Raw genomic sequence first — 18,199 nt, 5'->3', positions numbered from 1 at the left:
GATGGGGTCAGACAGACCATGGTGGAAGGCTGACACCAGGGCAGTCTCGTTCCATCCACTTACTGCTGCGAACGTTCGGAACGAGATGGCGTAATCTGCGACGCTTCCTCCTTGCCGGATGGACATGAGCTTTCGGGCTGCGTCGGTACTGATGTCCGCCTGATCGAAGACCCGAAGCATCTCTTCAGAGAACAGCTGGAAATCAAGGCACTCAGGTCCCTGTCTTTGCCAGATAGCAGTAGCCCAGGCTCGCGCCTTACCAGCTAATAAGGTGATCACAAAGGCAATCTTGCGGCGATCCGTAGTGTAGGTGGTAGGCTGAAGCTCAAAGGTGAGTTGACACTGGGTAAGGAACTCTCGGCACTCACTGTGCTTGCCGTCGTACCTCTGTGGTGCAGGAAGGCTGGGTTCGCAAGGTGAAGAAGGCAGCATGGCAGGAGGCACAGGAGTGGGAGCTGGATCAGGAGATGCAGGCAGAGATGTCAGCTGTGCCAGGGTTTTCCCGATTTGCTGAAGCAGTTCCTCGTGGCGAGCAAGGGCCTCACGTTGGCTGGTGAGCGTACGTCCATGAGCGTCCATGGTTGCTCCGAAGCGTGTCAAAGCTGCCGTAATTCCCTGAAGGTTGGCCGGGTAGACAGTTGAAGCAGCCTCTGCTGAGTCGGTCATGACGGAGTCTTTCTGTTAGGGTTTTGCTGGGATTCGAACCTGGTTCGTTGGTGTGATAATCCAGCAACCCCCCACTAGGCCACCAGGGGGATGACTCAAATGCAGAGGCGTGAGGCGGAAGTAGAAAAAGTATCAAAAGGTTTATTTATACTATATACACTATATACAGGGCAAAACAAAAAAACAAAAACAAAGAGTATAATCCAATACTGGGAAGACAAAGGGAAAAATAAAATATCAAAAGTTCAAAGTCCAAAAAGGAAAAGGCAAAAATGCAAAAGCTCAGAAGATCACAAAAATAAAAATATCCAAAGGTACAAAACAAAAGCCAAAAAACCAGAAAAGCAAAGTGCAAAACAAAGAACACGGTACAGAGGAAACTGGAGATAAACATAACAGCATAAAGACTCCGTGACAAGAGGACTGAACTCAGGGGTATAAATACACAAACTAATTAAGGACACAGGTGAAGATAATTAGGACTAAACAGGCAATTAACAAAAACACAAAACACAGGAACAGTGGCGGCCTCTAGAGGCCAAAATAAACATGACACGAAAAGGAAATAACAGCGGCCTCTAGAGGCCAAAACAGTCCAAGTCCTAACATTTTGAAAGAAAAGCACTGTTCTTTTCAATGAAGATCACTTTAAACTAATCAGAAATCCACTCTATACATTGCTAATGTGGTAAATGACTATTCTAGCTGCTGGTTTTTGGTGCAATATCTCCATAGGTGTATAGAGGCCCATTTCCAGCAACTCTCACTCCAGTGTTCTAATGGTACAATGTGTTTGCTCATTGCCTCAGAAGGCTAATGGATGATTAGAAAACCCTTGTACAATCATGTTAGCACAGCTGAAAACAGTTGAGCTCTTTAGAGAAGCTATAAAACTGACCTTCCTTTGAGCAGATTGAGTTTCTGGAGCATCACATTTGTGGGGTAGATTAAATGCTCAAAATGGCCAGAAAAATGTCTTGACTATATTTTCTATTCATTTTACAACTTATGGTGGGAAATAAAAGTGTGACTTTTCATGGAAAACACAAAATTGTCTGGGTGACCCCAAACTTTTGAATGGTAGTGTAGGTTTTTACACTGGATGCCCTTCCTGACGCAACCCTCCCCAATCTATCTGGGCTTGCGACTGACACTAAGGCTACGTTTACATTACGTCGAATCAGCGGATCATCAGATTAACGTTCTTAAAACGATTCGCGTTGACACTAAAACCGTTAGCCGTGCACACAGCAACACCAATACGCGGATACGCTCGGCTCCGCAGGCATCCTGCGCTCCAAATCACTCCGCCCTGAACAGCGAGTGCCCTCTGGAGGGTGCGCACTCCGGCCCTGCACAGCTCACAGAGCGCGCGAGTGAAGTGAACAAGCCACGATTCGGGACTGAGCCGCTGTGTGTGAGATCCCAGCGCATATCACTTATTACTTGCAAGTGGAAGGATGGCAAGCCTAAAGACAATCATAAATACACAATGGGCAGTATTTGCATCAGTATTTGCAGTATTTTCATACTTTTATACTCTTTAATGAAAGGTGATACAAGGCGGAAGTCCGCGCCGTTTTTCAGCAGTCGCGTCACATGACCAACGCCAGCGAATCAGGAAGGTGGATGTCACAGTGACGTTGTCCAATGAGACGCCAGCTAGAGCTCAGCACAGCGTATTCGCGTATTCTCAATGTTTACACAGCACCGGAGCTGATACGATCTAGATTGAATACGTGGACGCTGGCGGATTCCCGTTTCCCCGCTTTTTCAGGGGGGTTAATGTAAACGGACAGTGCGTCCGCGAAGAAAACGAGACAGATACGGTCTAGTGTAAACGTAGCCTAAGTATGCACTATCTTGTATAACCCCAGTGGCTGGGTATTTTTACCTAATCTGCATGTCTTTGAACTGTGGGGGGAACTAGAGCACCCAGATGAAACCCATATAGACATAGGGAGAACATACAAACTCTACTCAGAAAGGCCCCCCCTTGGCCATGAAGTTTGAACCCGGAACCTTCTTGCTCTGAGGTAACCGTGCTAACCATTACACCACCGTACCACCCAAATTTATTTTTAAAATGACGCCTTTTATCTGTTTATAGTTATGTAAAGTTGTGGAACGTCTGCAAAACATGTCAAATCCTGCTTTCACTTACATTATAGTCGCATAAAGGTGTCATTCTCTCACCACTCTCTCTTTTGAAGTTAATAACAATAATAATAATAATAATAATAAAAAAATGCACCTTGCCATCTCGGTTACAAAGCGCAGACACTGGAGACTCCTTCTGCCCAATTAGAATCAGAAGTTCAGCAGCACTGTGGTATGAAGTATGACATTAAGTCAGATTTGTCTTCATAAGGCCACTTGCTGTGTAATTCAGATTGTCTATCAGTGATACCAGTCTTCCTGTATGCAGTTATCATGCTGTAGGGGGACCGAGCTTGCATAATGCCGTTGTACTGACAAGCACAGAATATAGTCAATAACCTTCTTAAGGGCAGCAGTAAATGGCGCTTTAAAAGGCAGCCATTGGAGAGAAAAAGATTAAAATTTAATGTAATGAACACCAGCGGCACATGCCTTCCATCCATCCATAGAGATGATTCTGTCCATTAGCCTTTATACCAAAAGTGTGCTTTCTGTTTTTATCTGATATGTTATTCAGACGTTAATCTTAATATAGCTTGAGTGGTTGTATGAACAAGTGTTCAGTTATCACAAGACAAAAATGAATACGCTTTAATTAAAACAGTGCATAGACTTCAGTATTCAAAAGCCAAATTGTGAGATGCAATCAAAAAGACTGTTTCTGTTGCAAAAGTACTGTGTGTGGCACGGTCATGTGTGTGCAGCAGGAGGGAACAGTAACTTTTATGAGTCTGTGTCGTGTGATACTGCACTGTCAACATCAGGACCTGTGTTACATGCTTTTTTGCAGCAACATACACATGCACATTTTACTATGGACTTCACACTTGCACAGAAAGCAAACATCAAATTCCTTGTCAAACTCAAGAACGTTACTGCTCACTCCTTCTGCTCATACATGACCGTGTTGCACTCCGTTCGCAACAGGAACTGTCTCAGCCATGGCCTGAAGGTTAGAGAAACAGCTTTGGGCTCAAAAGGTTGCTGGTTCAATTTCTGGGATCGGTAGCAGTGTTTCCCACAGACCAGGTAGCAATTTGTGGTGCTCCACTGTGCCTATGAGGGAATCGCGTGCGGTGTCGTGGCGGTCGGTGGCGTCGATCATTGGGGTGTATGCAAAGTGTTTACAGCGGGCGGTGTTCAAACACAGTATTTCTCTTCAGAGTCACCTGCTGGGACTATTTTAAAGCTACAAGAAGCATTTGAGATTATTCAGTTCAATCTAAATTCTTTTAAGTTCTTTAAGAGAAGACAGCTAAAACAATTTTTACCAGAACCCTGCCTGGTTTCATTCCTCGACCCAACTTTACATTACAGGGCAGGCCATTAGTTTGCTGGGCTTGATGTTGGTGGAAAACCTGTCTTTTAAATTTATGAAAATTACTCACCAAAATTGAAGTTAAAGTTTAGTTTTTAGTAAAAACTAAACTTTAGGTGAGTAATTTTGCACCGATTGCAATTTTTTGGGCCGATTTCCGATTTTCCATAGAGTGTGACCTGCCGATACCGATTTTGGCCGATTCCCAGAGCATTTTTTAAGGATTTTCCACTAGGAGACCAACTGGTCTGGGCAATACAATCACAGGCCCCAGAGTCCATGCGGCTGCACCGCTGCGGCATATTCTGTGATGTAAATTGCCGCATTACGAATCCTCGTTTCAGCCAGCATAATATCAACACAGTTAATGCAGTGCCAAGTTTTCCTTGTTAAATGTATACTTACATGGTACTTGGTTAATTAATTGCAACTCATTGAACCAAATGATAAGACATAACTTGGTTTAAAATTTGGTCTCCCAGTGAAGCTGGTTTGGCATTGACTAGGAGACCAAATCTGGCCACTGGGAGACCATTTGGTCTCCCAGTAATTATGTTAAAAAATGCTCTGCTGATTCTGATTTCATTTTTTCAAACCACTTCACAGCACACACAGAGACTATTTTCTTTTTATCTTTTCTTTAATAAAACATTCTGCCAGATTTTCAGTAATAAATTTTCAACACCTCAAAGGTTGAAAACAAACAAAAAGACATTGTTCTTTGTAAAATCTTTCTTCATGTTTGGTATTAACATATTAATTCCTGAAATAGGAAATTCACACAAACATTTTTTCTTTTCCCATCCAATATCTGGCACAAAAACAACTTCCCCCTCATATATTATTTGCCTACTGCTATGGAACACACTTTCATAAGCTTATTTAGATCTGAAAACTTATGCCTTATAGAACAACCCATTTCTTCATTCAGCATCAAAATACAAAAATAATTTCCAGTCAAGGGGCGGCACAGTGGTGTAGTGGTTAGTGCTGTCGCCTCACAGCAAGAAGGTCCGGGTTCGAGCCCCGTGGCCGGCGAGGGCCTTTCCGTGTGGAGTTTGCATGTTCTCCCCGTGTCCGCGTGGGTTTCCTCCGGGTGCTCCGGTTTCCCCCACAGTCCAAAGACATGCAGGTTAGATTAACTGGTGACTCTAAATTGACCGTAGGTGTGAATGTGAGTGTGAATGGTTGTCTGTGTCTAATGCCGCTTTTCCACTACCAACGCGGCTGAGTTGGGCTGAGCCGTGCGGTGCTGAGTCGAGCTGAGCGGGGCTGTTGGCGTTGCATTTCGACTACAACCGCGCTGAACCATGCTGGCTGGAAGTGGGTGGACACATTGGGTGGAGTTACTGAAAGTGGGTGGGCGTCACGTGATGTCGTTAGGCGGCGCAAACAGTGACATCAGTGATCTTTTAAGCGGTTGTCTCACGACCCGGATAGTAAACAATAAACGTGGAGGACATGGAGTCGTTAGTGTTGCTGGTCTTGGTGCTGTGGCTTGTTGTCACCGACAACGCCAACAGATACTGGCAAGAGCGTATAGATGAGGCGAGGCGCATAAGGCTTCAGAAATTCTCATCTCATCTCATTATCTCTAGCCGCTTAATCCTTCTACAGGGTCGCAGGCAAGCTGGAGCCTATCCCAGCTGACTATGGGCGAAAGGCGGGGTACACCCTGGACAAGTCGCCAGGTCATCACAGGGCTGACACATAGACACAGACAACCATTCACACTCACATTCACACCTACGGTCAATTTAGAGTCACCAGTTAACCTAACCTGCATGTCTTTGGACTGTGGGGGAAACCGGAGCACCCGGAGGAAACCCACGCGGACATGGGGAGAACATGCAAACTCCACACAGAAAGGCCCTCGCCGGCCCCGGGGCTCGAACCCAGGACCTTCTTGCTGTGAGGCGACAGCGCTAACCACTACACCACCGTGCCGCCTCAGAAATTCTCGTAATTCGTAATTCTCCTTCTTCCGGGTTTACGGTGTTTACAGATCCCAGTGTGCTCGCGGGGCGTGTGTGGGCATGTGAGGACACTCCTCCTCACCAATCAGTGCACAGGGGAGTGTCTCCTCACGCCCCTAGCCCCACTCGGCTTGGTTTGGCTCACTTCAGCCCTACTCCAAAACTGTGCGAGTTTTGGGTGCTGAGTAGGGCTGAAGCGAGCTGAGTCGTGCTGCTCTGAGGTAGTCGAAACGCGAGCCGTGTCAGGCTGAAGTGAGCTGAAGCGAGCTGAAAAAGGGTAGTGGAAAAGGGCCATATGTTAGAGGTCTGCGCAGGTTGGATTTTTCAGTCCCGCTCCCGCCCGCGCCCTCATTGTGCAGTCCCGCTCCCGCCCGCGCCCGCAAAGAATTATGATTTTCAGTCCCACTCCCGCCCACAAAAAAATTATGATTTTCAGTCCCGCTCCCGCCCGCGCCTGCCATATTTTGTCCCGCTCCCGCCCGCAAATCCCGCCTGATGCAGACGTTCGCATTATTTCTCAGGAAAGTTCTTGTCTTGACACAGCGTGATGGTGCCCCGCCCCCTACTTTGAGTGGATTTGAGCATAAATATCTACAGCTCACGTTCACATTTGTTATTATTTACCTTGTTTTTGAATTCAGCATGTAATGTCTCTAATAATAATAATAATAATAATTAGTGCTGTCAAGCAATTAAAATATTTAATTGCGAATCGCACATTTTTATCACATGAGAAACCATTGTAATTCTCTGATCAGTATAAAAAAGTAAATGGGCTTGCTTTGTACCAATGGTGGCTTTTTTTTTATTGCAAAGCAGAGCTAGTAAGAGAAGTGAATTGATTTACTGCTTGAGTTAGTCTACAACTCTAATCAGAGAGACAGGTTACACAGTGACGGTAGGCTTGACTCAGTGCTATCCCAGAAATCCTTCCTGTAATATGCAAATTTGGCCGCCTCTGATTGGACAGCCAAATTTGCATATTACAGGAAGGATTTCTGGGATAGCATTGAGTCAAGCCTACCGTCACTGTGTAACCTGTCTCTCTGATTAGAGTTGTAGACTAACGCAAGCAGTAAATCACTTCACTCATGGTTCTCTTGCTAGCTGGGTGTGAACTGCGAGTCATTAGAGTGATCAAAGGATTTCCCGTTAGGGTGATTAATGGCAAATTTAAGATGCCATTCCTCACTCAATCTGGCAATCTGACTCTCTCTGCAAATTTAGGTATCTTAAAATGTTTTTATTAATGCCAAATAAAATATCCAGCACAAATTATATATGATAGACATAAATTAATAATTTATAAATTTTATTTCAAACACGTTTTTAGTTAGCGGGACTGCAACTTATCACCGCTCCTGCCCGCGCCACATATGTGCACTCCCGCTCCTGCCTGCGCGCGCATATGTGCACTTCTGGTCCCGCCAGCGCCCGCAATGAGCTTTCAAAATTTGTCCCGCGCCGCACTGCTTTGCAGCGGGTCCCGCGGGAGTGCAGGGCTCTACCATATGTGTCAGCCCTGTGATGACCTAGCGACTTGTCCAGGGTGTACCCCGCCTTTCGCCCGTAGTCAGCTGGGATAGGCTCCAGCTTGCCTGCGACCCTGTAGAACAGGATAAAGCGGCTAGAGATGATGAGATGAGATGAGATGAGATGAGATGAGATGAGATGAATTTCCAGTCATACTTATACCATAGCCATTCTATCATCTTTGTCAAATGTGTATTTGTAGAGTAATTTCCAGTGGAATCAAGTGCAACCAAGGCTGTAAAACAAACAAAAAGACATTTTTTTCTGTCTCTCTTTGTACAAATCTAACTAGATGTTTGGTAACAGGCTAACGTGTTAATTCTTGTAATGGGAAATTCACACAACCACAAACGTTTTCTTCTTTTCACATCCAATATCTGGCACACAAAAAAAATTCACTATATTTGGATATCCAAATATAGTGAATTTTTTTTTTTTTGTTAATGGCGCGCGCGCCGGAGCTCATTAGGCATGCAGGACTGACACCATTCTGCGCAAGCGCAACACAATCGCACTAGAAAGCATGTTCAAGCTGCCAGTCTAGCTGCAGCCTTTTTAGTTGCGAATTACGAGTATTCCCACTTTCATCTCTATGTGATACACAAGTTTTGATCGGCAGAAAATCGGCATATTTTAATTCTTCCCGGCGGGTCGCCGGTCACGGCCGATCACGTGAAAATCGGCCGATTCCGATCGGCAGCCGGTCAATCGGTGCATCTCTGGTTTTGACCTTAGTTTTTTGCCTTTTTGGTGGCTCTTTCAATCATTCTTTAGTTGACATTCAAGGAATAAATTGCAAAAAACAAGCTGGAGGTTTTTATTTTAAATATTGAACTCAACACTTACCTCAACCAATACTAAAATGAAATAAATAGTATAATGTAACAAAATAATAATAAAATAAAATATCATAATTAGATGCAAGAAACCACTTAAGGTAACACCAAGGCAACTAACAATAATGAAAAAGCATTACCCTAATTGGTGCAAAGCCTGCATGCCCTATCAGAACATTTAATTCCTGAAAAAAAACTCAAGTACCCTATCGTAAGGGAAGTCATTGCTGAAGCGGGATAAACGGGATAATGCAATAAGGCCGGTTCCTCACATCAAGCTGCTACTGTCTGCATCAAAATTGGTTTATAGCCTGACTCAGGGATGTCCGTTTCCTGTAAGCCAAGAAGGCTATGATAAAGCTCATCACGAGGCTACCTTTTAAAATAAGGGGTCGGAAGGCGAATCAGGAAGGCTGCGTTATTTTTAATTAGCCTAACAGGCCTACTTGCAGTAGGGGTATATGCGCACCGGCAGGCCTGTGTACATGCCTCTCCGTCTCTCTATCTCTGTGTGGGTGTGTGCATGCGCGCGTGAATGAGAAGAAAGAGCACTATGAATGAATGGAACGATACGCAACAGAATTTTTTTTTTCCCAAAATCACGAGTCTGATTGTGTGGCGATAGGAATCCATTGTGTGGCACAATGGTCTATGTATGGGAAACCCTGGGTAGGAAAAATGTGAGGTGAATGAACAGCTCCTCTGTCTCATGGCTGAAGTGTCCTTGAGCAAGGCACCTAACCCCCAACTGCTCCCTGGGTGCTGTAGCATAGGTGCCCACTGCTCTGGGTATGTATGTGTGTGTGCTCATTGCTCATGTGTGCATGCTTCAGATGGGTTAAACGCAGAGGAGGAGTTTCACTGTGCTTGAGTGTACATGTGATTTAATTATTTTACGAAGTTTAAGTTCACATCACAAAAAAGCCATCTCTCAGTGGCTTCTCAACGAAAAGAATTTTGGAAACGAGAAGCCATACCTAGTCAATGTGCTCCATGGTAGCAAGTACAATATAATCGAGCTAATAGAGCTGATGTTTTTGAAGAGTTGAATATGGCAACTAATAATTTGTTCAAAGAGCAAAACGAGAACATTGCTGACTTTCCTTTTGTGCTATTTCTGTATCTTCATTTCCATATATTGCATTTCAGTTTGTGGAGTACTGTATAAAGGCTTGCATGGCTGCAGGTTTGTTCTTTTCTTGGTCTTCAAATGACTATTAGGTGTCTCCTAATTGGCTGAAATAAAAATCTGCAGCCACACCAACCCTCTGTAGATAAGACAGAGTACCCCTTATTTTCTTGCTTGCTTCTTTTCTAAGGTCCTAATGAACAGAGTTTGTTTAGTTTGTTTTTATGTTGTTTTTTTTATATCCTCCTTATTGTTTTCTGGACTCGTTAGTTCAGGATTTATATCCTTACGTTGGAATAATTTTTGATAAAAGTTGAATAAGAACAATCTTCATAAATAAACACACAAGCAAAAAAAAAAAACGTTGAGCCAGCAATTGTTACTCAGTAATGTTGTAAAACTCCTGCTCGCTCTTTCTGCAGATATCGATGAGTGCACTGAGGGGTTTGTCCAGTGTGAAAGCCGTGCTACCTGCGTGAACTTACCTGGATGGTACCACTGCGAGTGCCGTGATGGATACCATGACAACGGCATGTTTACTGCCAACGGGGAGTCATGTGAAGGTAATCTAAAGCTGTAAACACATCTACATTTTGCCTAAAACACTTAATATGCTTATAAGCTTATTAACAATAAGCTTATAATAATGAATGTCAGAAGATTTAGTGTTTTTGAGATGATACAAAACTTTTTAGAAAGCTGCAATAAACAGCTGTCTAATTTACACCATGTCAGCTGTCCTGTTTATCAGAAGTGGACAAAGTCCCCAACTTCATTACTTAAGTCAAAGTACAGATCCCACTGGTCAAATGTTCCTCTGATACAAGTGAAAGTTGTCCAGTCAAATTTTTTACTTAAGTTACTTGCTTTTAAAAATACTTAAGTATTAAAAATACATTTTCTGTCAAAGCGTTGTTGTATTATTGCCACAACGCTTATAATACCTAATGCCATTACTAAAGACAGAAATGTGAATTCACAAAATGAACGCATGCTGTGCCATCATGGTGGTTTAACGTTAAGCTAGCTAGTCAGTGAAACCCCACCTGACATGCTAGCAAACTCTTTTCAAACTCAAAATCATATTGGGTAGCTAATGTTACTCGAAAAGAAAGATTTCTACATTCTGTTTATTTGGCAAGATTATGCTAAAACATATTTCTGAAAGGACTTCAGATAAATTAACGTTATTCATGTTAGCGTAACTCCGTTTTTACATGCTAACTAACAGTGTCCAAGTTAACTAGCTATGTGTTAACGTTAGCCGTGGACAAGGCGATGGCAACTTGGCAGGCAAATCCATAGAAAGTCATTTGACTAACCAGACTGCATAGCTATTGCAATGTTATTGCTAGCTCTAAAAGCACAGACAACTTCTCTTGGAATAAAACTTTTATATACCTCAATATGCTTCCGCAGGTTGGATGGCAAGTTTTTGGAGGCTGTGATGTGGTTTGTTTTTGGCAAACAAAGCAAATATTTAAAATGAAATGAATCTTTAATCCTTTCAGAAAACTGAAATATGGGTTCTAGGTATGGCCATGAGTGTGTACATTCCCCAGAAGCAGGGGCGCAGATAGGATTTTTGAACTGGGGGGGACTGAGCTGTCAGCAAATGATTCCATTTTGTGTGTATATATATATATATATATATATACTGATGACACATGGGGTGCTACCTGACACTATGCTCACAGTTACATTAGTGCCAGTTATAAAGGATAAGGCAGGTAAAATAGGTAGTTTGGACAACTACAGCCCCATTGCCTTAGCCAGCATTTTTTCCAAGGTTTTAGAGAAGATGCTGCTAGACAGACTGTGTGAGTTTATCTATACCACAGAAAATCAATTTGGTTTTAAGCCTATGCACAGTACAGATCTCTGTATATATGCCTTGAAAGAAACTGTTGAATCCTATAGGAAAAATGGCTCAACAGTATTTCTGGGGTTTATTGATGCTTCTAAGGCATTCGACAGAGTGAATCACCATAAGCTCTTCACTAAACTTATGCTTAGAGGTGTACCTGGATGCATCATACGTATTCTGGTTTATTGGTACGCTAGACAACATATGCAGGTGAAATGGGGAAATAGTCTATCCTCTCCCTTCAGTGTCGGTAATGGAGTGAGACAAGGGGGACTTCTATCCCCTGCTCTGTTCAACCTTTACATGGACAGTTTGTCCAAACAACTGGGTATGTGTAAGACAGGATGCCTGATAGGGAATACTGTCTTAAACCATCTGCACTGTAAAAAATGATTTGTTGTTTTAACTTAAAAAAGTTAGTGCAAGGGTTGCCTTAAGGGCTGCCTTAAAATTTTGAGTTCACTGAAATTAATATAGTAAGTTCACAACAATTTAACTTACTATGTGAATTCCAGTGAACTCAAAATTTTAAGGCAGCCCTTGCACTAACTTTTTTAAGTTAAAACAACAAATTTTTTTTTTTACAGTGTGACGTATGCAGATGATCTGGCTATTATGTCACCCAGCACTGTTGGGTTCCAGCAGCTCCTGAATATATGCTCTGAGTATGGTGTTAAGTTTGATGTACAGTATAATGCAAAAAAGAGTGTTGTACTGATATGTAGGACCAAGGAGGATCATAAAGTGTCCTTTCCAACGTTTTACCTTTCAGGACAATTATGTGTATCAAGCTGTATAAAATATCTTGGGCACATCATCACTGACAAGTTGGAGGATGATGATGATGATGATGATATGTATAGGCAGAGACGAATGTTGTATGTTCAAGCAAACATGTTAGTAAGAAAATTTCACTACTGTTCTGATGATGTGAAAATAAGCTTGTTTCATGCCTATTGTACCCCTATGTATGCAGCCCCATTATGGGCTAGTTACAAAAAAAGAGACTCTTCGTAAACTCCAGGTAGCATATAATGACTGTCTGAGGATATTGCTGAAAAAGCCCAGGAGTTGCAGTGCTAGTAAACTGTTTTGTGATTCAGGCCTAAGCTCTTTACAGGCTCTCTTGAGGAACCTAATGTTTAAGTTCATGTTTCGGCTGGATAAGTCTCAAAATTGTATTATAATGACTCTCACAAGCCCCACATGCAGCTCTGTCAGATATCAGTCATATTTGTGGAAACATTGGTATGGATGCCTGTTAAGACTGTCATGACTGATAATATGTTTGTTTGTTTTTTAATATTTTTATTTTATGTATGTGTATGTCTTGTTATTGGGCCTAGAGCCTGTAATAAAGTTTATAATAATATATATATATATATATACACATACTACCATTCAAAAGTTTGGGGTCACTTTGAAATGTCCTTATTTTTGAAAGAAAAGCACTGTTCTTTTCAATGAAGATCACTTTAAACTAATCAGAAATCCACTCTATACATTGCTAATGTGGTAAATGACTATTCTAGCTGCAAATGTCTGGTTTTTGGTGCAATATCTCCATAGGTGTATAGAGGCCCATTTCCAGCAACTCTCACTCCAGTGTTCTAATGGTACAATGTGTTTGCTCATTGCCTCAGAAGGCTAATGGATGATTAGAAAACCCTTGTACAATCATGTTAGCACAGCTGAAAACAGTTGAGCTCTTTAGAGAAGCTATAAAACTGACCTTCCTTTGAGCAGATTGAGTTTCTGGAGCATCACATTTGTGGGGTCGATTAAATGCTCAAAATGGCCAGAAAAATGTCTTGACTATATTTTCTATTCATTTTACAACTTATGGTGGGAAATAAAAGTGTGACTTTTCATGGAAAACACAAAATTGTCTGGGTGACCCCAAACTTTTGAACGGTAGTGTGTATACATGTTATTTCACCTCCCTCACTGCCATCACCAGGAACTACGTGCAGGCCAGGACAATGATAACATTTTAACATAGCCTATGGAAATCCGAAGTTTACACATTATCATCACGCACAGAAATTGCAAAACTGCAAAACTAGTTTTAAAACCGCTAAGTTCCAACTGTTAAACATAGCAAGAGGCTGGGCTACGTGTGTGTGTGTGTGTGTGTAAAGTGTAAACCAGTGCATCCTGACTTTCTAACTATGCCTGTGTGTTGCGTGAGCGGCAGTCAGTCAACAACTCTTCGCAAAGTTTCCTTATGAAACAATATGCTCGCTGAAATTATGGCAGGGAACGCCAGATTAAACATTAAAACTGCCTTCTGAGCACTGTATCTACAGGCTACCACCGAAAGAAGGAGGCTACCAGAAAGGCATCTCTACTCTGTACGATTTTACTTTCACTACGACATTACTTTGAACAGACTATCAAAAAATTGCAAGGTGATATGATAAAGTAAGGCACAGTTTACTTACAGTCGTTTTTTTTTTTTAAACGATGCAATCGTTTTCTGCCTTTTGGCACCCTTCATCATGCCGTGTTGGGGTCCTGAACTAGGAGGCGCTGTCCCCGATATGCCTGTCAAACTTGTTGTGGGTAACCATAGCAACCAAGCTCGAGCTCGCAACCTGTGCAGTCTGCGCAGTTGCAACTATGTCTGTACTGCTGTGCACCTCAATAAACCGAATGGTAATTAGTCTTTTGATTTTTCCGTGAGGTTTGCCTTATGCAAAGAAAGACAGCATAGATGTTTTTTCCTCCCTATAAGTGGGGGGGACCGAACGAGGTGAATTTAAATCTGGGTGGGACGAATCCCCCCCGTCCCCCCCTCTATCTGCGCCCGTGCCCAGAAGAACCGCCTCCTTTCATTCTGCCATCAAATGATCGTGTTAAATAATGCTACTGGGAAATCACTGAACTTGATTTTATACAGTCTATGGACGTGACGTGACCCTAATGATTACTGATGGGCTCTCAGTGTCACCTGTGAAAAAACCAATCACATTTTAGAAAAGAAAGGAAAAAACATCCACTTTCAAAGCTGCTTCATAGTAACGAGGACCTTGATAGAAATGTAATGGAGTGAAAAGTACGATATTTGTCTTTCAAATGTAGTGAAGTTAAAGTCATAAGTTTCCAAAAAAAATACTCAAGTAAAGTACAGATACTCAAAAAGTGTACTTAAGTACAGTACTCAAGTAAATGTACTTCATTCTTCATTACTGTCCACCTCTGCTGTTTACTGGGAAGTGAAACATTGAAAAGTTTCTGTGAGAAAGCAAGCCCATAATGAACCAGTCCCCCTTCTCTCTCTCTCTCTGTGTAGATATAGATGAGTGTAAAGAAGGGAGGAATACCTGTGCCAATGACACTGTCTGTTTTAATCTGGATGGTGGATATGACTGCAGGTGTCCCCATGGACACAACTGCACTGGTGACTGCATCTATGACAGCAAAGTGAAACACAGTGGGCAGATCTGGGTCCTGGACAACGACAGGTGCTCTGTCTGCTCATGCCAGGTGAGTAAAGAACTATGTATAGGACACACCATGATGCATGACACACCGTTATCATAAAATAATACCATGATATGTGTGTGTGTGTGATGTGACCAACTCGAAATTAATTAATTTCCAAATAACAGTACATAGTGAAGTGTTTTGTTTCTCTTATACCACAGTAACACATTTTTGTATTAATTCCAGACCAGGTCATTTTTATTCATTTGTAATTACATTGAATGTTGAGGAACATCTGTCAAACAAGTTACTTCCTGTTATCACTTATGTTATAGCAGCTATAAACAGTCGTTCCCTCACCAGACTCTTTCTTCTCTCGCTTACCATTAATGAGGCAAAAACGCAGCTGGTCACATGACTGAGAAACTGCAAAGCCCTCTGTCCTCTGAAGACTTTCCTATGGTGAAAAATTTAAAGTGACCGCTTGACCTCTGACTGTTACAAAGTGCTGACACTGGAGGAGACTCCTTCCAAAAATGTGAAATAAATGTCTCTTCACAGAAATGTTCACCATATCAATGATTATGTATGTTTTTAAAATCTGTTTATGTGGAGTGTCTGCCATACTATTACTGTAGAAACAATATTGTATTAGAACGAGCGCATTCATATGTTAAAAAGAAGCCAAGAAGCCTTTATTGTCACACGTACACTCAAGCACACACTTAAGCACACAATGAAATTCCTCCTCTGCATTTAACCCATCTGAAGCAGTGAACACACACATGTGCGCACACACGTGAGCAACGAGCACACACACATACCCAGAGCAGTGGGCAGCTCTGCTACAGCACCTAGGGAGCAGTTGGGGGTTAGGGGCCTCGCTCAAGGGCACTTCAGCCTGAGGCCACCCCATGTTAACCTCACTGCATGTCTTTGGACTGTGGGGGAAACCGGAGCATTCGGAGGAAACCCACACAGACACAGGGAGAACATGCAAACTCCACACAGAAAAACCCCCATCGGCCACTGGGTTCAAACCCAGAACCTTCTTGCTGTGAGGCGACAGTGCTAACCACGACACCACCATATAAAACTGTGATTGGCCATACAGCCAGAACTTCCATCATTCGTGTTTTCATAGACAATTATTCAACACCTTCTGACCAATCGAAATCAAGCATCCAACAGCGCTATGGTATAAAATTATTTTAAAATGTGTAATAATCAGTTTTGGTAATACATTTTTAAAGTGTTCTAAAATCACGTCATCAGTCATGATGTGAAAAAATATTTGAAAATTTCTAAACAGAACAAAAGAAAACCAGCAAAGCCAAAGGAATTCAAATGACACATGCTGTGTCCAAAATCGCTCACTCATTCACTACTCCCTACTCACTGTGTCGGGAATTCTATATAGAGTACTATATAGTGAGCTGATTGGTAAAATGAAAAAACACTTTCAGGCACTACTCCATCGTGCCGTTGTTGACGTCATTACTGTCGCACAATTAAAATGTGCCAGATCAGTCAGCTGGTGGGTTTTCAAAATAATAAATACATGCACGTGTTTTTGTGATAAATCCATATTATACTGAGCGTATTTCCCACATTAATAAATACAAAGTGCTTTGTGTCTGCTGCATCTTTCAGTTCTTTAAAATCAAAGCTGAATACTTTCTTCTTTGCTACTGCATTTTATTAAACCAAATTTGAGGCTTCTGATTAATTCCTCGCTCAGCACTCTAATTTTTATTCTTGTATTTTATCTGTCTTATTCTATTTTAGATTATTTTCTATTGTCTTACTATTTTTAATTGTACTTGAACGTCCGTTCATAACGTGTTTCTTCCTTCGTCCATTCACCCCAATCACACTACAAGATTATTGCCATTTTTGCACCACAACTTATAAATTTGTCTCGTGCCCATTGTCATAAGGAAAAACAAACTACTGCTATACTCAGTCTAAAATACTTAACGGTCCTTATGAAACAGCTTTTACAGCTGTGTGAAAATGCGCGACCGCAATGCGTGATGGTATATATTGCTTGGTTAGTGACCAGCGGTTGTACACTGCTTTTCATGATGCATTGTGGAATACTTTGAGTCCACTATATAGGGTGTAGTAATTCTCACTGTACATTCGGACAGCACTACAAAATGGCGAACTCACTACATAGGCCACTATATAGTGAGTAGGGAGTGATTTCGGACACAGGGTCAGTGTTTGTTGACTCTCACTTGCTGTAATCAATGTTATCAAACCCTAACAGTTGGAGTCTCGGGTGTGTACTGCATAACGGGAATAAATGTATTTCGGTTTAATAGTGTAGCATTTTATAACTGTCAAATCCACCCTGTTTCTTCTCTCTTAATCACTAGGTAATGATGGCAGTTAATTGTTGCTAATTTGACCGACACCTTGAAGGCTTTTAAGAATAGTATCTACATTAAACCGACTGACCTCCATTCGTTTCTCTGGTCACGTTCAGTAATTACCTACTTAATTGAAATGTTTTTATTGTGTCTGATGGTAGCACAGAAGAAGATGAGTTTCTGGATATTAAATAATCAGCCTTCCTATTAGTCACTTCACGGTGAAGGACAGAGCGAGAAAATCATTTTTAATTAGATGACTCCCTTTAATTGATTTGAAAATGGGGAAACTGTCAGTCAAAATGAGGTCTTCTGTGGTTGGCTGAACAGAAGCACAAACATAATTGTATTTGCGAAGCGGAAAGTTTCTCATTTCTGAGATCAACAGGTCGTTGCATGATCAAGGTTATCTGATATATACTGGACAGGATGAGAAGCAAAGCAAAGGCTTCATGATGTTACTACTCCGTTGAGCTGGATAACTCGGCTTGTACTAAACCACTGACAAAGGCATGCATGTGCATGCTAGTTTAGTGAGAAGATATGGATAGATGATTACTGTCTGTTTTTCCTCAGATGGGGCAGGTGATGTGCAGACGTATGGTGTGTGATTGTGAGAATCCCACTGTGGATCTGTTCTGCTGTCCGGAGTGTGACCCACGCCTCAGCTCTCAGTGTCTGCACCAAAACGGTTTGGTCACCTACAGCAGTGGAGACACCTGGACAGAAAACTGCCAGCAGTGCCAGTGCCTGGTGAGACACACACACACACACACACACACACACACCCCTCCCTGTTTGTACCGATCAAGATAAAATAAATACAGGTCTTATAGCAGGTTGCAGCTTTATTAGTGTCTGATAAGAGATATTAGACCAGGGGCAGAGCACAGCCCAGAGGTGGAGC

The 18,199-nt window shown here is 42.1% G+C and overlaps 1 protein-coding gene across 2 annotated transcripts in view; it reads left to right on the top strand.

Moving 5' to 3' along the window:
• nell2a (neural EGFL like 2a) overlaps positions 1–18,199 on the top strand; it is a 209,590-nt gene that overhangs the window by 175,605 nt on the left and 15,786 nt on the right. For both annotated transcript variants that reach the window (XM_060914646.1, XM_060914647.1), the window contains exons 17-19: positions 10,041–10,181; positions 14,781–14,974; positions 17,869–18,045. In XM_060914646.1, the coding sequence (XP_060770629.1) occupies positions 10,041–10,181; positions 14,781–14,974; positions 17,869–18,045 (512 nt within the window). The remainder of the gene's footprint in view (positions 1–10,040; positions 10,182–14,780; positions 14,975–17,868; positions 18,046–18,199) is intronic.

This window comes from Neoarius graeffei, chromosome 2, assembly GCF_027579695.1.
Source record: "Neoarius graeffei isolate fNeoGra1 chromosome 2, fNeoGra1.pri, whole genome shotgun sequence".
Classification (NCBI taxonomy): domain Eukaryota; kingdom Metazoa; phylum Chordata; class Actinopteri; order Siluriformes; family Ariidae; genus Neoarius; species Neoarius graeffei.
Note: the sequence above shows the minus strand (reverse complement) of the source record. Positions and strands in the feature narration are given on the sequence as shown.